Source organism: Nematostella vectensis, chromosome 2, assembly GCF_932526225.1.
Source record: "Nematostella vectensis chromosome 2, jaNemVect1.1, whole genome shotgun sequence".
Taxonomy (NCBI): Eukaryota; Metazoa; Cnidaria; class Anthozoa; order Actiniaria; family Edwardsiidae; genus Nematostella; species Nematostella vectensis.
In genome coordinates, this window is record NC_064035.1 from 20,500,522 (window position 1) to 20,524,981 (window position 24,460).

Here is a 24,460-nt window from a genome sequence, read left to right on the forward strand (position 1 = left end):
AAGAAATCAGATTAATCTGTATATTTATTGTTACTGAGTAATTGTTTTATAAATATCACAAGAGGTGGTGGGCTATCTGTGGGTTTGTACAACCGCTGATACAAGATCTTCTCGGCTCACAAGTTTTCTATCATGGCGTAAATGATGTAACTAAATTTCGACTCTTCCTTGTTTTTCTTCTAATATTCTGAAATCTGATTAAGAAAATGAACCTCCGTATGCTACTAAGGTAAGTGAAACTCTATATCCCCTACAGAATACGTGTATTTAAGGTTAGTTAATTACTGATTCAATTGATTCACTGTTTTAACTTTACAGATTTTTGAATGATCAGCATTTAGTGGAAAGGGTAAGCCAGTCCCGTAGACCTATAGCTTGGATAAGCGCCTCCCCTGATTAAGCGTCTCACCTAAACGTGTTGCACTGAATAGACTTCTATGGTTAGCAGGACTATATGTTAGAAGGGAACTAATGACTTTCTCATTTGAAACCCCCTAATCTTTGATCCCCCGGAAGTGTGGGGTTAACGAGGGGTTTGGAGCACTTTTAAACCAGAATCTGTCTGAAATAAGGGAACCATTCCACTCTTCCCTGGGACCACGGGGGTTTGAGGTTCCAGATGACTAGTGTATAACGATAACTAACAGTACTACTGTACCTTCCTTAGCATGTTTTCATTGAAGGCTTGTTATGGTTCTGGGAGGATTTTACTTTTTGTGTACATTGTTAAAAGGCACATTTTTATCCAGAGATAAAACCACAATCTTACCAGAACGAAGTGAAAGACAGGCAAGTGTTTTTGGTAATCATATTCTGGCAACAAAAAGACAAATATTCTGCCAGATTCCTCAGCAATGGAAAATTGTGTGGCGCTGAGGTTTGGACTGGTTGGACTCCAACTTTTTGTGAGGCTGTTGTCATGATTTGAGCACGATAAAGCGGGAGGAAGTGTGTTTTTTAAGGACAGAATGTGAGGTATGTACAAAATTACTTGCCTACCTTTCACTTCATTCTGGTAAGAGTTCAAATCATGAATTTTGAATCTTGAAAAAGGTGCTTTAATACGGCCAGAGAACATGCAAAAAGTAAACATAAACACGACACTAGACTACACACGTCTTTTCAACAAGTTGTTTTTTTATTTTTCACTAATTTTGTTTTTGCCCTATGTTAACCGTAAATATCAATAGGGACAAATAAAGAGCTTTGGGCTACCTGTAATAGAACTGATTCTCCCCTGAATAAGCACCTCGCCTGGGACGTGGGAAATCAAATAAGCTCAACTGCACTTATTTGAGCAAGAACTTTATCCTTATATAATCTGCAGCATTATTGAAAAGCATGTATAGGCTATGGATTTTCTGTTTAGATGAAATTAGAAGCATGAAATGTCTTAGCTTATTAATCAAAATCCTCATTGTTTAAATATCTTTTTTATTTAGCTGGCAAACACCTCTGTGATCCGGCGTTTTGCACAGCTAACACACTACTCTTATTTAAGAGCAACATCCTGGGGTAAGATAATTGCAGGAAAAGCACTGCTCAATCCAGACTCTAAAAAGGGGCTGGAAAAGGTGTGGATAACCCACAAATCCACAACCCTGGACCTGACATTTAAAGGTCTGATTTGCAGGAGTTTTGTGCATTTAATTGCATCAGGTCCTGCAAAGTCTTCACCTTGTCATAGACCATTATCACACTGACTTGAGAGTGTTTGGGAATACTTCATACATATTTGCTATGGCTAAGACCTGGCTTTGCAAAAGGATTTATAGGAAAATGCACTGAATTTTATTCTAGACTTTATTCTTTTTTAATATATATTTTTTTTGGTAAAGGCGTGATTTTTCGAATTAGTTATATTGTTGTAATGTAATATTCTTGAAATAAACTGCATTTTTGGGGTCCCTTATCATTATCATGTTGAATTATAATAACTACAAAGTTTGTGAAGTAGTCTGTAAGCACCGGCTGGGAAATATGAAATGTGCTATTTAAACACTCATGAAAACTCAGTATAAGAGGTGCTGAACTGATCTGATTCGACCTTTCAGCCAACTTGCAGACAAATTTTGTCCTAGGGACATTCTAGAGATAGCTCATTGCAGCATGCACTCCAGTAATATCAATTATGTTTTTGTTTAGGAAATAAGTCTCTTGAAAAGCTCTCAGAAGCTAGCAAGACACAAGAAGAGGGCAGGGCCAGTACCACAGGGAGGCTTGTGTCTTTTTCAAAGAGATTTATGGAGAACATTCAGAGAGAAATTGAAGGAAAAGCCAGTGGTGGAAGGGGACCTTATAACTAGTCAATCACCTTTTCTCGAGCAAGGTCAAGAAACTGCTGTTACCAATAGGGCATGGTGATGGACAGTGGAGGTCAAATGAACATTTACCTGGGTAATAATGTAGGTGATTATGGAGATTTGCTGTGTAATACTTAATAGGGGCCTTGCCCTAAGAGATCATGTGCCTTTTTGGGTGGCAAACTAGCACACACTCAGGTTTTTAGAGGCAAAATAGCAGCAAGAAAAAGCAACTTATTCTTATTTAGGGCTGCCGTATAAAACAAGAAAGTTTTTCTTTCAGAAAAGGGTTGTTCTGGCTTTAAAAAAATAAAAGTGTTTACTTGACTTGAGATTTTTGTGATCTCTTTGTGCAAGTCCCCTATTGCTAGCATATCCACAATTTAGTGAGTGATAGTATAAAATTGGTTGTATACCAGAAGAAAAAGCAATTAGAAAAATAAAGAAACAACTTAACAAGCAATAACAAAAAACTTTTTAGTTTTCTTTTTAGGTTTTCTGTTAAAGAGGATGTTAAAGCATTTCTAGCAGTCCATAGATTTTTAAAGATTTTCTTCTCTCTATTTATGTCTTCTGTTCCCACATATCTGATGTTTTCGTGTAAACAAATATCTAAAAAATAGGCTTTATTTCCATCCATCCATCCTAGACCTCATTGGTCCCACTAGCCTTGATGCAGAAAAGAGCTGGAAATTGTTCTCAAAACCCTCAGAATATGCGTGATCGGTTAGGTTAAGTGCATAAGAAGAAATACATTACAAAGGGATAGTTACTTTATTATACTTTATTTATTAGATTTTCTTTTGTCCATTCTATTTTATATTAGATTCTTCAAATTCTTTACAGCTTGTACCGCTCTAATTGGTGACGTTTGCCAGCTATCTGAAACAAACAAATATTAAAGTGAGCTTCTTTGTATAATATGTGCGATTTTGTTTCTTGATTTATTTTGTTTGATGGTAGATAACCTTTTTACTGATTATTTTTAACATTTGGGATTGACAAAGAAAAGAAAAGAAACATCTATATGCTATACTTAACCGCCGACATTTTTCGGTGAAGGAGATTTCTCCATCGTTTTATGGTCCAATAATTTATTTATTATACATCTACAATACTACTTGCGTGCTACTCGCGCTCTCATTGGTTGGTTAGCGTACTACTCGCGCTCTGATTGGTTGATTGGCATACTACTCGCGCTCTCATTGGTTGGTTAGAGCATACGTTCGCTTTCATTGGCTAGTTAGCGTACTACTCGCGCTCTCATTGGTTGGTTAGAGCATACATTCGCTTTCATTGGCTAGTCAGCGTACTACTCGCGCTCTCATTGGTTGGCTAGCAGGCCGGCACGGCGTTGAAAACTCTCCTCGAATTGCTATAAAATAACGAATACATTGTTGTCCTTTGTTTGGGCGTACGGGAGTTTGGCCCAAGAGCCTGGCTTTTCCCGTACTCCCGCGCACTCGTTTGATAAGAACCATATGTTAAAGTAATGAAGTGTAAATCCATTCTGATATTTGTTCAAATACTTGGGTTCATTTAAAGCGATTTTTTCCACAATTCCATCGGTTCACATTGCACAAAAACGGGCATTTTTGCGGTTTTTGGAACCAAGATTTTTCAGTCTGTCCAATGCCAGGTAAGTTTTAAAATTACCGTCTAGACAATACCACATTATTTTCTTATTCAAAATAAGACGATGCAAATGGGTACATTGTTACTCGCAGGCTTTCCATTAACGAGGCGGTGGCGTTCCGCGACTCGGGCGGGAGCTTTTCGTTTCCTAGGTGCAAGCGAGTTTCCCCAAATTATGGAAAACTCTAAGGTCCGTTTTCCTGAGAGTCGCACCATATTATCTTAAAAATAAGACAATGAAAATGGGTGCATTTTGTTACTCGGTGTAATCTCCTGTTCGACGTTTTGGGTACCCTACTTACAAGCCTTCAGCATTCAACGTTCTCAATATCCTGCACAGATAACTCCATGTCTTCTGCAATGATATCGTTCGACAGTCCTCTCCTTTTCATTTTGCAGATTACCTTCCTGTCCCTAGGGGACAGTTCAGGTTTCGGACAATTCTTGATCAGCCCTTCAACCTCTTCCTATATACCAATGAAGGAATAACAATCATATAAGAACCGCTTAAAGAGTGATCTAAATTAACAAGAAAGTGTTTCAAAGCGTATCCGTGGAAGGAATAAAAAAACTCTTATCTGTGTGAATGAACCTGAGGCGACAACTATGAACACTTTGGAAGCTCTAAAACCCACAAGAAAGTAAAGGTACGAGCTGCAGCAGGACTTAAAACACGGGGGCACGATACACATAGATGATGAAAAAATTATGGGCAGAGCACCCCCTCCCCTTCTTGGTCATTTCCAACTTATACTCTTTAAAGATATCAAGGTTGGCACACGTCACCAGTGCCCCACCCCTTGCTACGGCCCTGCGGTGTTCAACAAAATGTCTACAGCCAAAAATATTTTTTTTTGCCTAAGAAAAACGGGTAGTTCATGAATAAACTTCAACATATATTATAAAGACCTTCATGAGTTGTCCTGGTTTACCTTTGTAAGACCCAGTTCGTTCATGATAAATTCTGTATCATATGCCTCATTCTTTAAAGCGCAGGCACTGGCTTTTTTGGAGGGATCATTCAAAACACAGTTTTGTTGGAACCCGTCCTTTTCCGCCATTTCCTGCCAAGCTTTTCTTAGATCCTCTTTGTCGATGTAGCGGAAGCCAATTTTGGTTTCGCAGTTCAGTGGGTTGTGTGCGTTGCTTGGATCATCGCTATCAAAGTGCGACACCGCCTCATCATACAGAACGTCGTACGAAGCGCGGCCCTTCTTGCACAAATCCACAATGTAGTTGATCGTCTTGACCTGAAAACAGGACACGTGACCGAATCTCGAGCACTCATTGGAGAAATAGATAACACGTGACCTGAGACCTTTTGAACAAAAGTTTAAAGTTTAAGTACTTGTTAGATCCCCGTGGTCCGTATTTTGTGCGTAAATTCATCGCTATTCTAACAGATGAAGCTAGCTTGAGTTCTCATTGGCTGAAAACGTGATCAAATCCTCTTGTTGCTTGAATATGTGATTTGATGACATGCTCTTCTTGTGCTCTTACTTGTTAAAAAAACATGACGTGTTAAACCTCGAGGAGTCATTGATTGAATATATTGCTCGTGATCAAATCTTTTATCTGTCATCACTTGTCATTACGACAAGTGATTATACCTAAAGATGGGTTTTACTGGTTAAGCGCCGTATTTCATGTTTGTTCATTGGTGTTTTTTTGTATATTTTGTGTGCCTTACCTTATTTGTGTAACAGCTCAGAGAGAAGGGGATTTTGGACAAAGCCTTCAGCAGCATCTCCTCAAGGTTATACGTTTGCTCGTAGGTCTTCTCTTCCTTGATTCTGTCAAGGAATGACTGGATATCCCGCGCGACTTCACTCTGATAGAAAGACAGTGACGTAATCCTCAGACTCCTGCCCAGTCTCCTGACTATGATAAGTTGTGCTATGTATCATGGGAAGGATTGACGATTCGTAAAGGAGCATGGGCAGGGTGTCTTCATTGTGTTGTGTCTGCTCATCGTTTATACACAGGTACCCCAAGCTCACTGTGTGTATGAATAAATTATAGTGGTTCACGTTTACAGTAAACATATGGGATTGAAATAAGCCGTTCACTTTACTACGAAATAAAATCGTAAAACTCTCAATAATATTCTGACCTGACAGTGGAATCTTAGATGTTGTCTGGGCGAAGTTTTAAGCCATTTGGGCTTGCATTTCGAGAGTTACGTTGTTCTGTTTCCCGAAAGCAAGCCCAAACGTGAACCACTATAATGTATTCATACACACAGTGAGCTTGGGGTACCTGTGGCTTATACGACGTGGATAAGAGGCTCTTTCAGTTTAGATGAGGGCATCTAAGTACCTGTACCGAGATCTGACACAAAGGGTAAAATATGTCAAAACAAGAGAGACTAGATTGTTAGAAGTTTTTTGTCAATTATTGAAAACACATAATGATGATTATGTCAAGTATAATATACATAACATATAAAAAATTATGTTTATAACAATTAAATGTGTGGTTACCATTTCTTCGCTTCGGCTTGATACTTCCTCGACCATCTTTTTGATATTCTCAAGTACTGCAGTAACAGGCTCGTCGGTTATATTACCTCGAAGATACGTGAAAGACTAGAAGAAAACAGCTATCGCTGTTCAGTGAGTGCAATGCTTTTGGGCTTTACTATCAAGTAATGTGCAATGCTCTTCAGTGTCTATCAACTAATATATTTATTTCAGTTGATGTGCAATGACTATTTGAGCTATCACTGCCCAATAAATGCAATGCCTTGTGTTGCGGTGAAATGTTGTTTTTCTCTTGAATAGTTTTCATTCAGTTGTCATTTATTTGCTCTGAGTGTTGTTTTACTGGCCTTTGTTCTTTACGTTCCTTTATACTCCACTTGTTAGTCCGTTCTATTGTTTTACTTAGTTTTAGCTTGCGTCTCATGTAAATTAAGTTAGTTTTGGCCAGCGCTCGGCACAGTTCTCTACTGTTGAGGTAATATTAGTTTATTTTTTTCTTGTGATTTTCCTTTTATCGATTTCTACATGTCTTAGTCATATTGTATGTATGTGTTTGTTTCAGTACCGTTAGTTGTTAGTTGTAATAAAAACGCGTTACTTGCGGTAACACCTTGGGCTTTACTTTCAGTATTGTGTGGTAGTGGTGGCGGGGGGGGGGGGGGGGGGGGGGGAGGGGGAGCGTATTTCGTTATCGAAATCGTTTTGTTATCACTCACTGTTTCCATGATGTCTTTAGCATCCGTGATGTTGGCTATAGCCTCGTCAAAAGTAGTAACCGCCAACCTAAGGTCATCCCTCGCCTGCTTCGTCTTTTCACACGTGACTCGGCAGTTCTCGCGACTTGTGATTATCATCCAGATGTTCAAAGCTATCAATCCAGAAAAGTATTTTAATTATATCAAAACACAACAGTCATTTTTTTTATAAATATTAATGTTTAGGATGAAAGACGACCGCAACGAAACCTTTCATTACATGTCTTTTATCTCAATTTATTTAAACTTCCTCTTATACTCCTCGAATAAAAAAAAACAGGGGATGACTTAATAAGTGTCGGTCCCCCGTACCCAGGGGACTGGACTATCGAGGCAAGGGGAGTAGTGAGTTTGGTGGAGAATTGGGAAAGGGGGGAATTCTGAAGGCAGGAAGACTGTTTTTTGAGGGGGATAGGGGGGGAGGCGGGGGGTGATGCTGTGCTGACGTTATTGGTTCTCCAGACGGCATAGCGTGACCTAAATCCCTTGTGCTGATATGGTGTCTATACCTCGTTTGCGCTGATAGGAGAGACTCACATATCTGCATTAATGGAAAAGGTTACGCCCAAGTAACAGTAAAACCCTTTGTTGAGACTTATATACCTGCGTTTAGGTAGTTGCCCGCCGCTATAGCACCCTCCTTGATTTTTCCCGCGATATAATACGCTCGACTGTATCTTGTTTTGAGGAAGGTTTTGATCTTTGTGATTCTGTTCTGGATTCTCCTCTTATTTGTTGCGAGGAACATCCCCAGTTTGGACGTTTTGTAGCCTGCGGAGGATTTTTTTGGTATCTTGAGCACTGTCCCAGTGTTGTCTTCTATCTAAAACGCAAAAGAAATGACATAAATTATCCAGAGAAAACAAGAGAAATCGAAAGAAAGATTGAAAGCGCTTTTTGCGTCTTCGAACTGGCACCGCTGTCAGATAGATATTGCGATGACGGAAAATCGAAAATACCTTTTTTTTTCTACTTTTGTTGTTGTTGTTGTTGTTGTTATTATTTCAAAATCTTGTTAAGTTATCATTAACGCACTCCTAGCATAAATACAAAGGCCCCGCAGCTGAAACATTAGAGACGCTGTGAAGGCCACGGTGTCTCAACGATTAAGTTACGAAAAACTCGCAAACTAATCTCATCTCGCCCAAAGCAAAAAAACGTTTGGCTAAAAGACATTCTTTTTCAGCACATCAGTCACTAATTTCTTCAAGGCCGCTTGTATTTCATCTTTAACATTAAGTGTATGCCTCGATAAAATTGTAGAAATTATTATTACTATCATCGTATATGTCTTTTTATTTTTCTTGGTTTTAAGGTGTTTGGAAAATAACATTTTTTATAGGTAAGGAAATAAGCAAATAGCATTGAAAGTGCATACGGCAAGGCAAAACATAGATTCTGATTCTATGTTCGATTTTGATCTATGTACGATTTTGATTCTATGTACGATTTTGATCAATGTACGATTTTGATTCTATGTACGATTTAGATCTTTATACCATTCTGATTCTTTGTAAGATTTTGATATACGATTCTAATTCATATTACAAATTTTGATTCTATGTACGTTGCAAGTTGTGTACACATTTTGATTCTATGTACGTTGCAAGTTGCAAACAACTCTGTCCTTAAGCGGACAGCCCGTAAAATCCGTTAGCAAAGACTTGACAATATGGGTTACCATTGCAGTTCTCCTAGCCGCCATCTTCTGTCTCCCATACTTCCATAACTTAGCGCCAGCAGGTATCATGAGCGTGACCAACGGCATGCCCACATTCATCACCGAGTCAATGGTGTCTTCATACAGACCGGAAACGGTCGTGAAGTCCACACTTTCCTTGCTGGCGTTTTTGGCTTTGATAAAATCCTGGGAATATAACACCAAAAACACCAAATAAACTGATATACCCTGAGAGCAATATTTATGTTTGTGCATCATTCTTTTATGTTCTCGGTCTGCTAAACAGGGTAAACAGTTTCATTATGTTACACATCTGTCTTACCGTTATGCTCTTGGTCTGGTTGTGCAGTGTTATTATGTTTACACAACTGTCTTACCGTTATTTTCTTTGTCTGGTTATACAGTGTTATTATTATGTTTACACAACTGTCTTACCGTTATTTTCTTGGTCTGGTTATACAGTGTTATTATGTTTACACAACTGTCTTACTGTTATTTTTTTGGTCCGGTTATACAGTGTCATTATGTTTACACATCCGTCTTACCATTATTTTCTTGGTCTGGTTGTGCATGGCTATCATTAGCTCGGGTGACACACTTTGTAGAAACTCTTCTTGATCGTCTGCTATCTGGTTGAGTTCATGAAGAATGCTTTCATACTTGTTGATACTGTAGTTAGTCCATACTTGCAGATTTTGAGCTGGAAATTCCAGGGGCTTGATTTAGTGGGTGTAGTAGCAAGGACGAATTCAGGGGGAATGATCAGGACTTCCTCGATTGCCAAACCTCAGTCTTACTTTGGGGCGGGGGGGGGGGGGGGGGGGTAGGAGACAATAGTCAGGTCGAGTTAGCGGGGGCTCGAGCTAATGAGACAAGTTCAATTATTTGTAAGCTATTAGCTACTATTAGATACATAGCCATACCCATACAGAACCGACTCATCAGATGCGAGAACCATGCCGACTAAGGAGTGAAAAGGAGGACAACAGAAAATACAAATAGTAAGCGTAACACATGTTCGAGTTAATGAGGAATTCGAGTTATCCATGTTCGAGTTTACGAGGAATTCGTACCATCCATGTTCTTGTTTACGAGGAATTCGGTTATCCATGTTCGAGTTAACTAAGGTTTCGAGTTTTCCATGTTCGTGTTTACGAGGAAGTCGAGTTATCCGAGCTCGAGTTAACGAGGTTCTGTAAGATGCAAATGTTTCTCAAATATTGGCTGTAACGTTAGTTCCCACCAGGGCGAGGGCGCTACACTAGTAATTATTCAATTGTCACAAGAACGCAAAAGACAAGCGCGAGAGAACCTGCGGTGACTTTCTTGTGAATTTAAAGCCTGGCGCACACGATGGGGAAAATTTCACTCGTGACCTCTGCTCAACCGCCTCGCGAAGCCAAAAACTCTCAGTTCAAGCAGCGAAAGACAATTTTGCCTGAATTGCTTTTGAGACGTTCGCTCGACCTCCACACGCTGTGAATTTTTGGCCTCGCAAGGCAGTGAGCAAATTCCCTCACCGTGTAAGCAGGTGATAAGAAAACAATTTAGGCGCGCAATGACGTACCTTCTAATTGTAGGCGATCTGCCTTGTCACTCTTCTCTTGGATGACCACTTTGAGCTTGTCAAACTCTTCTTTGTTTCGACAGGCTTCAGGGAAATCACCACAGCAGCCCTCAATAGCGCGGTATATAGCGTTACCCAGGCTAGCTAAGGACGTGGTGAAGGATAACACTTTACCGCCGGTCTTGAATACAGTGAAGGCCTTGCTGATCCAGCCTGGGGTGAAAAAAACACGTTAGCAAATAAGTCGCGTTGAAGAAACGCCGTTTGCACAGGAGTCGCTGTGAAAAAACGCCGTTAGCAAAGAACTCGCGGTAAAAAAACGCCGTAAACTAAGGAGTCGCGGTAAAAAAAACGCCGTTAGCAAAGGAGTCGCGGTGAAAAAAACGCCGTCAGCAAACTATTTGCGGGGAAGAACTGCGACAGCAAAAGCATCGTTAGCAAAGGATTTACGGGACCTACAAACCTGAAATGTAACCTGTGGTATCTATTTGCGCTGTTGTACATTATCTTTTTGTTCCTTGTCCACTATCATCGTGAACGCGTTGATTATTTTGTTATTGTTGACAGACTGTTAGGTCTCAACTCTTCTGGTTGGAAGAGTTGGTATGATTTATTGCCACAGTATCTTTGAAGGCCACATTTTTTTTTCTACAAGACAAACTTTATGTAATGGATATCCCGAGCACCCGAAGGTGCGCCGAACAAATGCCGAGTGATGGTAGGCAAATGTGTGGATTGAGGCACGACTCACCCACCCCACCCACAACCACCAGATATACCTCTCTTGGATGTTTCTTGCGCAGTGCTTTCTGTTTGCGGAGAAAGTTCCATCACGTCTTCAAGCTCTTCGCCCTCGTCACTGAAGTCTTCGTCTTCGAGGGCATCTGAAAAATATGAATATAGAATTGTTTAATGGTATGTTCTTGACCGGCATTACGTAAGTGGTTAGCTCTCAAAACAACATCTTGAAAAATGTCACTAGGGGTGTCGTGTCGCTGGACATGTTGTCATGAGGGTTTGATGACAACTTACACGTTTGATACAATTTTTGTTTTATTGTAGCCTTAGCCTCACGCTAACTCGCACAGCTCGAGGTTCCTGTGTCTCTATTACATCCTGTAGGTTCTTCTTTTAACCTCCGTCTCTATACAATATCTGGCTCTTTCTCTCTCTTGGGCCGATGTCTTCTTCCTTAGATATCTTATCTCATAACTTGTCTCTTGAATCCTGTCTCTTATATATTGTCACTTATATCCTGCCTTAAATTTTGCTGTTGCTTCCTTTGGAAAATACTGTCGCGACTTTTCGAAATTTATAAAAAGGCAACACTACTTAGCTAGAAAAGGGAAAAGATTTGTATGAAAAAAAGCACCTGACTTTCTAAGACATACAGTATAAGAAGATGCACTTGTGTTGATGATAGTACAAAGGCAACGTGAAAGGGCAATTGTTTTGAAGCTAGAGAAACATTTAATAGTGATGAAAATGCTTGACTGTAGACAGGCGGTGTTACACGGACAGCACCTATTGGCACAGGCATGTTATCTATTGGCACAGCCATGTTATCTATTGGCATGTTATCTATTGGCACAGGCATGTTATCTATTGGCATGTTATCTATTGGCACAGGCATGTTATCTATTGGCACAGCCATGTTATCTATTGGCACAGGCATGTTATCTATTGGCACAGCCATGTTATCTATTGGCACAGCCATGTTATCTATTGGCACAGGCATGTTATCTATTGGCACAGGCATGTTATCTATTGGCACAGCCATGTTATCTATTGGCATGTTATCTATTGGCACAGGCATGTTATCTATTGGCATGTTATCTATTGGCACAGGCATGTTATCTATTGGCACAGGCATGTTATCTATTGGCGCAGCCATGTTATCTATTGGCACAGGCATGTTATCTATTGGCACAGGCATGTTATCTATTGGCACAGGCATGTTATCTATTGGCACAGGCATGTTATCTATTGGCACAGCCATGTTATCTATTGGCACAGCCATGTTATCTATTGGCACAGCCATGTTATCTATTGGCACAGGCGTGTTATCGATTGGCACAGCCATGTTATCTATTGGCACAGCCATGTTTTCTATTGGCACAGGCATGTTATCTATTGGCACAGCCATGTTATCTATTGGCATGTTATCTATTGGCACATGCATGTTATCTATTGGCACAGGCGTGTTATCTATTGGCACAGCCATGTTATCTATTGGCACAGGCGTGTTATCTATTGGCACAGCCATGTTATCTATTGGCACAGGCATGTTATCTATTGGCACAGCCATGTTATCTATTGGCACAGCCATGTTATCTATTGGCACAGCCATGTTATCTATTGGCACAGGCATATTATCTATTGGCATGTTATCTATTGGCACAGGCATGTTATCTATTGGCACAGGCATGTTATCTATTGGCATGTTATCTATTGGCACAGGCATGTTATCCATTGGCACAGGCATGTTATCTATTGGCACAGGCATGTTATCTATTGGCACAGGCATGTTATCTATTGGCACAGGCATGTTATCTATTGGCATGTTATCTATTGGCACAGCCATGTTATCTATTGGCTCAGGCATGTTATCTATTGGCACCGCCATGTTATCTATTGGCACAGCCATGTTATCTATTGGGATGTTATCTATTGGCACAGGTATCGCGCGGTGGCACTTTTGTTAACACAGTTTGCGCTCGAGCAGTGGACTCTTTGTTGACCTGCAAACTTTGTTTAATGCTATTACTAGTTGAGATCTCTGATGATGATGAAGACGAGAGATCTTGGCAACGTAACATAGTTGTGTGGAAAAGGAAATGGAGAAAAGGCGTTGCGCTAAAACTTGATGGCGTTCATGTTACACGGGACAGCTTTCTGAATATGTGCGTTGCGTTATGCGTAGCTAGTTTTTTAATCGCCGATCGAAAAACTGCGCGACGTGTAATGTGACATGCCACCAACTTTTGGCAATACGGCGTTGCGTTAAAAGTTGTCGTTGCAAGCTGTCTCGTGTAGCACCGCCTTTAGTCGCATGATAATGTAATGCGCAGTAATGACTGTATATAGGCTGTGTTGTACTGTATATGAGCTGTACTATATATGAGCTGTACTGTATATGGGCTGTGCTGTACTGTATATGGGCTGTGCTGTACTGTATATGGGCTGTGCTGTACAGTATATGGGCTGTGCTGTACTGTATATGGGCTGTGCTGTACTGTATATGGGCTGTGCTGTACTGTACATGGGCTGTGCTGTACTGTATATGTGCTGTGCTGTACTGTATATGGGCTGTGCTGTACTGTATATGAACTGTGCTGTACCGTATATGAACTGTGCTGTACTGTATATGGGCTGGGCTGTACTGTATATGTGCTGTGCTGTACTGTATATGGGCTGTGCTGTACTGTATATGAACTGTGCTGTACCGTATATGAACTGTGCTGTACTGTATATGGGCTGTGCTGTACTGTATATGGGCTGTGCTGTACTGTATATGGGCTGTGCTGTACTGTATATGGGCTGTGCTGTACTGTATATGGGCTGTGCTGTACTGTACATGGGCTGTGCTGTACTGTATATGGGCTGTGCTGTACTGTATATGGGCTGTGCTGTACCGTTAATGGGCTGTGCTGTACTGTATATGGGCTGTGCTGTACTGTATATGGGCTGTGCTGTACTGTATATGGGCTGTGCTGTACTGTATATGGGCTGTGCTGTACTGTACATGGGCTGTGCTGTACTGTATATGGGCTGTGCTGTACTGTATATGGGCTGTGCTGTACCGTTAATGGGCTGTGCTGTACTGTATATGGGCTGTGCTGTACTGTATATGGGCTGTGCTGTACTGTATATGGGCTGTGATGTACTGTGTATGGGCTGTGCTGTACCGTATATGAACTGTGCTGTACTGTATATGAACTGTGCTGTACTGTATATGAGCTGTGCTGTACTGTATATGGGCTGTGCTGTACTGTATATCGGCTGTGCTGTACTGTATATGGGCTGTGCTGTACTGTGTATGGGCTGTGCTGTTCCGTATATGAACTGTGCTGTACTGTATATGAGCTGTGCTGTACTGTATATGGGCTGTGCTGTACTGTATATGGGCTGTGCTGTACTGTATATGGGCTGTGCTGTACTGTATATGGGCTGTGCTGTACTGTATATGGGCTGTGCTGTACTGTATATGGGCTGTACTGTATATGGGCTGTGCTGTACTGTATATGGGCTGTACTGTATATGGGCTGGGCTGTACCGTATATGAACTGTGCTGTACTGTATATGGGCTGTGCTGTACTGTATATGGGCTGTGCTGTACTGTATATGGGCTGTGCTGTACTGTATATGAGCTGTGCTGTACTGTACATGGGCTGTGCTGTACTGTGTATGGGCTGTACTGTGTATGGGCTGTACTGTACATGGACTGTGCTGTACTGTATATGTGCTGGGCTGTACTGTATATGGGCTGTACTGTACTGTACATGGGCTGTGCTGTACTGTGTATGGGCTGTACTGTACATGGACTGTGCTGTACTGTACATGGGCTGTGCTGTACTGTATATGGGCTGTGCTGTACTGTATATGGGCTGTGCTGTACTGCATATGGGCTGTGCTGTATATGGGCTGTGTTGTACTGTATATGGGCTGTGCTGTACTGTATATGGGCTGTGCTGTACTGTATATGGGCTGTGCTGTATATGGGCTGTGCTGTACTGTATATGGGCTGTACTGTATATGGGCTGTGCTGTATATGGGCTGTGCTGTTCTGTATATGGGCTGTACTGTGTATGGGCTGTACTGTGTATGGACTGTGCTGTACTGTATATGGACTGTGCTGTACTGTACATGGGCTGTGCTGTACTGTATATGGGCTGTGCTGTACTGTATATGGGCTGTGCTGTACTGCATATGGGCTGTGCTGTACTGTATATGGGCTGTACTGTATGTAGTAGAAGGTATGCCTCTAAACTGAGGCTTTAATCAACATAAATCTACAGCTTGTAAAACTAAACCGAAAACTAAGCAAGATGGCTGCCCCTAGAGATTCTATGGGGTAAAACCGCTGTACAACAATAAACATAACACAGGCAGCCCAACACGTAATGTTCAAGGTTCTTAACATACATAAATACTACATTCACCCCTCTGTTAGAGGTTAAGTCTGAGCACGGGGGCATTCAATGTTCAAGGTTCTTAACGTAACATAAATACTACATTCACCCCTCGGTTAGAGGTTAAGTCTGTCCACTGGACGTCGGGTCCTCTCCGAACGTCGCAAGGGAGGCTGCCCATCAAGACCTGTACTGACCTGTGGCACTTCTTCGCCCACACCTATCTCCACTTCTATCTCCGAGGAAGGTGGGGAACTACCAGTAGCAGGGTGATGCTCACCTGGAACAGTAGGCTTAACTTGAGGGAGTGGGTACATTGTTGGTACTTCACCTTTGGGGGCAAGATGCTTGGTAGAGACTGTTGTTTCTCGGCCGTCTGGATAGCGCACATGGGCGTAGTGAGGATTCGCCTGAAGCAATTCCACCTCATCAACTAACGGATCTGTCTTGCTTGCACGGACGTGACGCTTGAGTAGGACCGGTCCAGGCTCACTCATCCATGTTGGGATGGAAGATCCGGAAGAGGATCGCCTGGGAAAACCGAAGAATCGCTCATGGGGTGTCTCATTGGTAGCCGTGCACAACAGAGAACGAATGGAGTGTAGAACATCAGGGAGGACTTCTTGCCAGCGCTTTACTGGCAGATTCTTAGACTTCAGGGATGCTGAAATTGCCTTCCATACCACTCCATTATACCTCTCCACTTGCCCATTGCCTTCGCGATTGTAAGCAGTTGTCCTGCTTGTGGCTACCCCTTTTTCATTCAGGAAGTCTCGCAGTTCCTGGCTGATCAAGGAGGAGCCCCTGTCCGAATGTACATAGGCTGGCATACCGAACATCGTAAACAAGGAGGTAAGACACTTGATCACTGTTGGTGTAGACACATCAGGACAAGGGAAGACAAAAGGGAATCTTGAATATTCATCAACCACATTGAGGAAGAACTTGTTGCCATTGTTACTTGGCAAGGGGCCCTTGAAATCAATGTTTATCCTCTCGAAAGGTTGAGTAGCCTTAATGAGAGGAACTTTGGGAGGTTGATGAAACTGTGGTTTGCATTCACAACAAACTGGACACTTACTTGTCATGCTCTTGATCTCCTCAAGGGAATAAGGGAGGTTCTTGGTTCGTACGAAGTGGTTGAGTCGGGTGACCCCTGGATGACAGAGTGACTCGTGGAGCTGGTAGAGGGGATCTTCACTCAACGTGGCGCAAGTAGCTCTGGACAGAGTGTCGGGTGGAATGTTCTCTTTACCAGGACGGTAAATGATATCGAAACTATAGCAGGAGAGTTCGATCTTCCACCGCATGATCTTATCATTCTTGATCTTCCCTTTGTGGCACTGGTCAAACATGTAAGATACTGATTTCTGGTCTGTTTTAAGAGTGAAGTGCCTCCCTGTTAGGAAGTGCCTCCAGTGTCGGACAGCTTCTACAATCGCTTGTGCCTCTTTCTCAACTGAGGCGTGCTTGAGCTCGCTGCCCTGTAAGGCTCTTGAGAAGAATGCAACTGGCCTCCCATTTTGGCTGAGAGTGGCAGCTAATGCCACCTCTGAAGCATCCGTCTCAACTTCAAATGGAATGCTTTCATCGATTGCACTAACAAAAGCTTCCTCCACCGTCTTCTTGATACTCTCAAAGGCCGCGACAGCGGGCTCGGGTAATGGAAAAACCTTGCAGGAGGTTATTGGCTTGATTCGATCCGAGTATGCGGGTATCCATTGTGAGTAGTAGGAAAACAATCCGAGGCATCTGTTCAGAGACTTTGAGTCACTTGGAACGGGTAGCTCTCGCAAAGGGCGTAGACGTTCTGGGTCTGGACTGATATTCCCTTCCTCAACCACATATCCAAGGATAGGAAGACGCCTGGTGGAGAAGATGCTCTTGTCGTTGTTATAGCAGATGTTCTTGCGCTTAGCAGCTTAAAGGAAACTCTGAAGGTTGGAATCATGCTCTTCTTGGTCTTTCCCACAGATTGTGATGTTGTCGAGATAAGGGAAGACCGCCTTGAGATTGTTCTCTTCCACAAACTTAGTCATCTCTCTCTGGAAGCAGGCCACCCCGTTGGTGACGCCGAATGGGAGTCGGCTAAACTGATACAGGTTACCTCTAGCTTCGAATGCTGTGTACGGTTTATCCTCATCTTTGAGAGGGATCTGATGATAAGCACTGCGTAGATCAATAGTGCTGAAGACTTTGTACTGGGCGATCTGGTTAACCAAGTCGGTTATTCGTGGTAATGGGAATGCGTCGAGGAGGGTAAACCTGTTGATGGTCTGTGAGTAATATATTACTAGCCTCTTCTTGTGATTCTCATCCTTGGTTACTACAACTTGTGCTCGCCATGGAGAGCGACTGGGCTCAATGATTCCTTCATTAAGCAGCCTCTTAACTTCTTCATCAATGAACGTGGAATCTTCTTGGCTGTAGCGGCGTGACTTTGTGGCAATAGGATGACAGTCTGCTGTCAGGTTTGCAAATGGCTCAGGCGGGTCTACATTCAGAGTGCTGAAGCTACAGACGGAGAGGGGCGGTTCGGAGCCCTTGTACTGGAAGATGACACTTTCGTGCTTTGACTGAAAGTCTACTCCTAATATGAGGTCTGCACATAGCCCAGGGAGTACAGAAAACTTGAGGCCTTCATATCTCCGTCCTTGGTAGGTAAGATCAACTGTGCAAGTACCACTAACCTTGATGGCGCCTGTCGAGGAGGTTGCCATAGATACGGTACTAGATGAGGGCTGGACTGTCAGACTTGCTTGCTCTACTAGACTGGGATGGATATAGCTTTCACTACTCCCACTGTCAAACATGGCCTTAACTTGCAATCCTTGGATATTGACGACACCACATGATTTAGAGAGGGATTTTGGTGGGTTAGCTGTCAGTGTGGCGAGTATCGGGGACCAAGTTGCTGCCGAAACTCTTTCTTTTGGAACCGCCTTTCCTTTACAAACTTTAGCAAAATGGCCTTTCTTTTGACACTTGTTGCAAATAGCCTCCAGGGCAGGACACTTCGGTCGAGGGTGTTTCTTGTTTCCACAGAAAAAGCAAGTAGCTTTATCGGGTTTCATTGTAGCTACAGTAGACTCGTCAGGCTGTTCTGCTGACAATGAGGTGCTGTTACAAGGTAGTGCTGCATTTATAGGTATCTGTGGTGCTCCATATGATTCTAAACTCCTCATAGCTGACTCCAGAGCTCGAGCCTGGTCAAACATGGTCTTTAGATCAAGTGTTTTGTTCTCCAACAATCGTTGCCTGATTGTGTTGGATTGCAGACCTGTAATAAACGCATCCCGTATGCTCTCTTCGCTGTACTGCGCTGCGGTTACACTCTTAAAATCACAGTCCTTACTCAGTGATTTCAGAGCTTGCAAGTACTCATCTAAGCTTTCCGATGGTTGCTGGCGTCTCGTTGCAAGTAGATGGCGAGCGAAGATCTCATTCCGTGGTCTAACATAAAGGGCTTGTAGCGCCTCAATTGCTGCATCGTATTCCGTACAATCTTCGATGTGTTGGAAGAGTGTTGGAGAAACAAATTTAGTTAAAACGGTCAACTTGTCCAGGCCCGTCTGAGGTAGAACTTGTACGAAATTCTCGAAGGTCCTTTTCCAATGGAGCCATTCCTTCTGGGCCGTGCTGCTATTTGGATCGGTTTCTAGGCGTTCAGGACGCAGTACTTTATCCATGGGACTTCAGAAAATATGTTGATTAAATTGTAGTAGAAGGTATGCCTCTAAACTGAGGCTTTAATCAACATAAATCTACAGCTTGTAAAACTAAACCGAAAACTAAGCAAGATGGCTGCCCCTAGAGATTCTATGGGGTAAAACCGCTGTACAACAATAAACATAACACAGGCAGCCCAACACGTAATGTTCAAGGTTCTTAACATACATAAATACTACATTCACCCCTCTGTTAGAGGTTAAGTCTGAGCACGGGGGCATTCAATGTTCAAGGTTCTTAACGTAACATAAATACTACACTGTATATGGGCTGTGTTGTACTGTATATGGGCTGTACTGTATATGGGCTGTGCTGTACTGTATATGGGCTGTGCTGTACTGTATATGGGCTGTGCTGTACTGTATATGGGCTGTACTGTATATGGGCTGTGCTGTATATGGGCTGTGCTGTTCTGTATATGGGCTGTACTGTGTATGGACTGTGCTGTACTGTATATGGACTGTGCTGTACTGTACATGGGCTGTGCTGTACTGTATATGGGCTGTGCTGTACTGTATATGGGCTGTGCTGTACTGCATATGGGCTGTGCTGTACTGTATATGGGCTGTACTGTATATGGGCTGTGTTGTACTGTATATGGGCTGTACTGTATATGGGCTGTGCTGTACTGTATATGGGCTGTGCTGTACTGTATATGGGCTGTGCTGTATATGGGCTGTACTGTATATGGGCTGTGCTGTACTGTATATGGGCTGTGCTGTATATGGGCTGTACTGTATATGGGCTGTACTGTATATGGGCTGTACTGTATATGGGCTGTGCTGTATATGGGCTGTGCTGTACTGTATATGGGCTGTACTGTATATTGGCTGTGCTGTTCTGTATATGGGCTGTGCTGTACTGTATATGGGCTGTGCTGTACTGTATATGGGCTGTGCTGTATATGGGCTGTGCTGTACTGTACATGGGCTGTGCTGTACTGTATATGGGCTGTGCTGTACTGTATATGGGCTGTGCTGTACTGCATATGGGCTGTGCTGTACTGTATATGGGCTGTACTGTATATGGGCTGTGTTGTACTGTATATGGGCTGTACTGTATATGGGCTGTGCTGTACTGTATATGGGCTGTGCTGTACTGTGTATGGGCTGTACTGTACATGGACTGTGCTGTACTGTATATGGGCTGTGCTGTACTGTATATGGGCTGTGCTGTACTGTACATGGGCTGTGCTGTACTGTATATGGGCTGTGCTGTACTGTATATGGGCTGTGCTGTTCGGTATATGGGCTGTGCTGTACTGTATATGGGCTGTGCTGTACTGTATATGGGCTGTGCTGTATATGGGCTGTGCTGTACTGTACATGGGCTGTGCTGTACTGTATATGGGCTGTGCTGTACTGTATATGGGCTGTGCTGTACTGCATATGGGCTGTGCTGTACTGTATATGGGCTGTACTGTATATGGGCTGTGTTGTACTGTATATGGGCTGTACTGTATATGGGCTGTGCTGTACTGTATATGGGCTGTGCTGTACTGTATATGGGCTGTGCTGTACTGTGTATGGGCTGTTCTGTGTATGGGCTGTACTGTACTGTATATGGGCTGTGCTGTATATGGGCTGTACTGTATATAGGCTGTGCTGTACTGTATATGGGCTGTGCTGTATATGGGCTGTACTGTATATGGGCTGTACTATATATGGGCTGTACTGTATATGGGCTGTGCTGTACTGTATATGGGCTGTGCTGTATATGGGCTGTACTGTATATGGGCTGTGCTGTACTGTATATGGGCTGTACTGTATATGGGCTGTACTGTATATGGGCTGTACTGTACTGTATATGAACTGTGCTGTACTGTATATGGGCTGTGCTGTATATGGGCTGTGCTGTACTGTATATGGGCTGTGCTGTACTGTATATGGGCTGTGCTGTACTGCATATGGGCTGTGCTGTACTGTATATGGGCTGTGCTGTACTGCATATGGGCTGTGCTGTACTGCATATGGGCTGTGCTGTACTGTATATGGGCTGTGCTGTACTGTACATGGGCTGTGCTGTACTGTATATGGGCTGTGCTGTACTGTATATGGGCTGTGCTGTACTGTATATGGGCTGTGCTGTACTGCATATGGGCTGTGCTGTACTGCATATGGGCTGTACTGTACTGTATATGGGCTGTGCTGTACTGTATATGGGCTGTGCTGTACTGTATATGGGCTGTGCTGTACTGTATATGGGCTGTGCTGTATATGGGCTGTGCTGTACTGTATATGGGCTGTGCTGTACTGTGTATGGGCTGTGCTGTACTGTATATGGGCTGTGTTGTACTGTATATGGGCTGTGCTGTACTGTATATGGGCTGTGCTGTACTGTATATGGGCTGTACTGTGTATGGGCTGTGCTGTACTGTATATGGGCTGTGCTGTACTGTGTATGGGCTGTGCTGTACTGTATATGGGCTGTGTTGTACTGTATATGGGCTGTGCTGTACTGTATATGGGCTGTGCTGTACTGTATATGGGCTGTGCTGTATATGGGCTGTGCTGTACTGTATATGGGCTGTGCTGTACTGTGTATGGGCTGTGCTGTACTGTATATGGGCTGTGTTGTACTGTATATGGGCTGTGCTGTACTGTATATGGGCTGTGCTGTACTGTATATGGGCTGTGCTGTACTGTGTATGGGCTGTGCTGTACTGTATATGGGCTGTGCTGTACTGTGTATGGGCTGTGCTGTACTGTATATGGGCTGTGTTGTACTGTATATGGGCTGTGCTGTATATGGGCTGTGCTGTACTGTATATGGGCTGTGCTGTACTGTATATGGGCTGTGCTGTACTGTATATGGGCTGTGTTTTACTGTGTATGGGCTGTACTGTATATGGGCTGTGCTGTACTGTATATGGACTGTGCTGTACTGTATATGGGCTGTGTTGTACTGTATATGGGCTGTGCTGTATATGGGCTGTGCTGTGCTGTATATGGGCTGTGCTGTACTGTATATGGGCTGTGCTGTACTGTATATGGGCTGTGCTGTACTGTGTATGGGCTGTACTGTATATGGGCTGTGCTGTACTGTATATGGACTGTGCTGTACTGTATATGGACTGTGCTGTACTGTATATAGGCTGTGCTGTACTGTGTATGGGCTGTACTGTACATGGGCTGTGCTGTACTGTGTATGGGCTGTGCTGTACTGTATATGGGCTGTGCTGTTCTGTATATGGGCTGTGCTGTACTGCATATGGGCTGTGCTGTACTTTGTATGGGCTGTGCTGTATATGGGGTTCGCGCAGTGTGACTGATTTCGTTGGGAACCCTGCCTATCCAGGCCATTTATTATTTTCTTTTTGGTGCGATTCTTTATGAATCTGCGGGTCACGTGATGCCTGAAAACCAAGCTAGGTCTCTACAGCACAAACGCGCCGTTCTTCTCTACTAGGCTAGGTCTCTATGACTGCTGTTTACACGAGCGCACCGTCATTCTTTACAAGCTAGGCATCTGCTGGCTCTGTCGTTCACACGCGCGCACTTTTATCCTCTACCAGGCTATGGTCTCTACTGGCTATGCCGTTCACACAGCGCACCGTTATCCTTTACCAAGCAAGGTTTCTGCGGCACAAATGCACCGTTCTTCTGTACCAGGCTATTTCTCTATTGATTCTGCCGTTCCCACTAGCGCAACGTTACCCTCTACCAGACTAGGTATTTACTGGCTCTAGCCTTTACGCGAGCGCACCGGTACTCTTACCTTTGCTCTTTGTGTCCCGAGCGCAGATCACAGGATGAAACTCTTGCAGCCCCAGTAACACAATAAGGATGACAGCAAAGCGAGGAGACATCACCACTTGATATGGAATCACAAGAGGGGGATGTCACGGTATTCTAAAAAGTCGGTTACACTTTTTTTAATGTTATAACAAAATCTAAAATCAAAAGCTAAATCATTGGCTTTTAATCTAAGTGGGCATAAAGTCTGGGCAGTCTACACACAGGTTCGAATATAATTCTAGTGAGAAGCAAAATATTCATGTTGGCGTTCTTCTCTAAATGAGTTGAATAAACCGTGGCCCACGTGAAATTCATGACGCAGCCACTTTAAAACAGGCTGATTATGTGTCGCAGTTACCAGGCAAAGACATTTTCGTGATATTTGGTAAGAGAATGCGCCATGTGTTTACCTGTTTCCCGTGCGCCGCTCTATGCTTTCTATCGTGTTTGGCGGCAGGGGAGTAGTTTTAGCCTTTTGAGTTTTTGTTAGACGGGTGGCGCCGCGCGATGTTAAACAAACTGCCTGGTCTAAATAAACAAAGGTGATAGGTCATTTTCAGGCATAACGTATTCACGAAAAAAAACAAAAAAACAAGCAAACCAAGGCCTTTAATCAACCGTGTTCAACAATTGAAACAAAAAATAATTGATAACATTTTTTAGTGGTCATTGTGTTATTGTCTTGTACTAACACAAGTCTTATAAGAATATTCAAACACTTTGATGTTGTGGAAAAAATCGGAAGTATTGGAAATACTTGTCTTTTAGTCGATAAAACGGTTACCGGTTACTGAGTCAACATGCATGTGATTGTCTATTAATTATTGTTAAAAGAATGTGTAAAAAGAAACCTGCTACAACGACAAGAGTGTATCCGTGGCGCTTTGTTGCTGGGAGGTTCTCGTGTACGCACAAATTAAAGAGAAATAAATTTTGAGGGACCAAGAGAGATCGCGGGAATTTGTGATTAGTGCCTGTATTACAAACCTGCTTCCATTTCTACAAATACTGAATTCCTCGTGTGTACAGGACTCGATTGGAGCACCGGCGCTAAAAGTGCAGAGCGGGTTCAGAAAACACTGGAAGATCTGTAGTCTCCTTTACGCCCTCACGTGGAGAGAGACTTATCTAACTCCACAAAGGGACTTACACTTATATACAAGGACGATACAAATAAGTACGCTCTTTTTATATGAACGCCTAATTTTCAGTTTTATTTTTTAAACATTTTAAGGCTGAAAATGTTCTTAAATTTTGGTGTACATAAGAATACAATACCCAACCAATTATTAGAAAAGAATTACACAATGTATGTAACTTTATTCTGCATTTAAAAACGTATCGGACTAACAAAGCAATATATTTTGCTGCTATTTCAGCCTCGGCATGTTCTTAAAATTTGGTGAATCCCAGGCTGGACGTTCTTATATAATAAAAG

General features: G+C 42.8%; 2 protein-coding genes and 1 long non-coding RNA gene across 6 annotated transcripts; 2 read left to right on the plus strand and 1 right to left on the minus strand.

The window, feature by feature from the left end:
• Positions 1-76: 76 nt before the first annotated feature.
• LOC5516128 lies at positions 77-2,630 on the plus strand. The gene is made up of 4 exons (XM_032385930.2): positions 77-229; positions 319-349; positions 1,443-1,515; positions 2,146-2,630. The coding sequence occupies exons 1-4, from the start codon at positions 207-209 to the stop codon at positions 2,304-2,306; spliced, it is 288 nt and encodes a 95-aa protein (XP_032241821.2). The 5' UTR covers positions 77-206; the 3' UTR covers positions 2,307-2,630.
• A 453-nt stretch (positions 2,631-3,083) lies between these two features.
• LOC5516161 lies at positions 3,084-23,519 on the minus strand. 4 transcript variants are annotated; one of them, XM_048723512.1, is made up of 13 exons: positions 23,433-23,519; positions 23,003-23,136; positions 11,204-11,308; positions 10,425-10,637; positions 9,403-9,557; positions 8,858-9,043; positions 7,780-7,999; positions 7,138-7,289; positions 6,422-6,526; positions 5,629-5,769; positions 4,871-5,188; positions 4,241-4,405; positions 3,084-3,185 (listed from the first exon to the last, which is right to left on the minus strand). In XM_048723512.1, the coding sequence occupies exons 2-12, from the start codon at positions 23,091-23,093 to the stop codon at positions 4,247-4,249; spliced, it is 1,845 nt and encodes a 614-aa protein (XP_048579469.1). In that variant the 5' UTR covers positions 23,094-23,136; positions 23,433-23,519; the 3' UTR covers positions 3,084-3,185; positions 4,241-4,246. The 4 variants fall into 4 exon arrangements, with proteins under 4 accessions (XP_048579469.1, XP_048579470.1, XP_032241816.2 ...); XM_048723513.1 differs by having other exon boundaries at positions 3,084-3,181; positions 23,003-23,098; positions 23,433-23,508; XM_032385925.2 differs by having other exon boundaries at positions 23,003-23,098; positions 23,433-23,508.
• On the plus strand, positions 11,206-23,973 carry LOC116620231. Its single transcript, XR_004297079.2, has 2 exons — positions 11,206-11,339; positions 23,029-23,973. It is a non-coding gene; the product is annotated as an uncharacterized LOC116620231 (long non-coding RNA).
• The last annotated feature ends 487 nt before the right edge of the window (positions 23,974-24,460 follow it).

Excerpts from the sequence above, each read along its gene's own strand:
- LOC5516128 (XM_032385930.2), top strand. The coding sequence starts at position 207 with ATGAACCTCCGTATGCTACTAAG. Across the intron at positions 230-318 it reads AACCTCCGTATGCTACTAAG|ATTTTTGAATGATCAGCATT; the intron begins GTAAGTGAAACT and ends TTAACTTTACAG. Across the intron at positions 1,516-2,145 it reads TTTAAGAGCAACATCCTGGG|GAAATAAGTCTCTTGAAAAG; the intron begins GTAAGATAATTG and ends GTTTTTGTTTAG.
- LOC5516161 (XM_048723512.1), bottom strand. The coding sequence starts at position 23,093 with ATGTCTCCTCGCTTTGCTGTCATCCTTATTGTGTTACTGGGGCTGCAA. Across the intron at positions 8,000-8,857 it reads CGGCTAGGAGAACTGCAATG|ATAGAAGACAACACTGGGAC; the intron begins GTAACCCATATT and ends TTTGCGTTTTAG. Across the intron at positions 6,527-7,137 it reads CTAAAGACATCATGGAAACA|TCTTTCACGTATCTTCGAGG; the intron begins GTGAGTGATAAC and ends GTTTTCTTCTAG.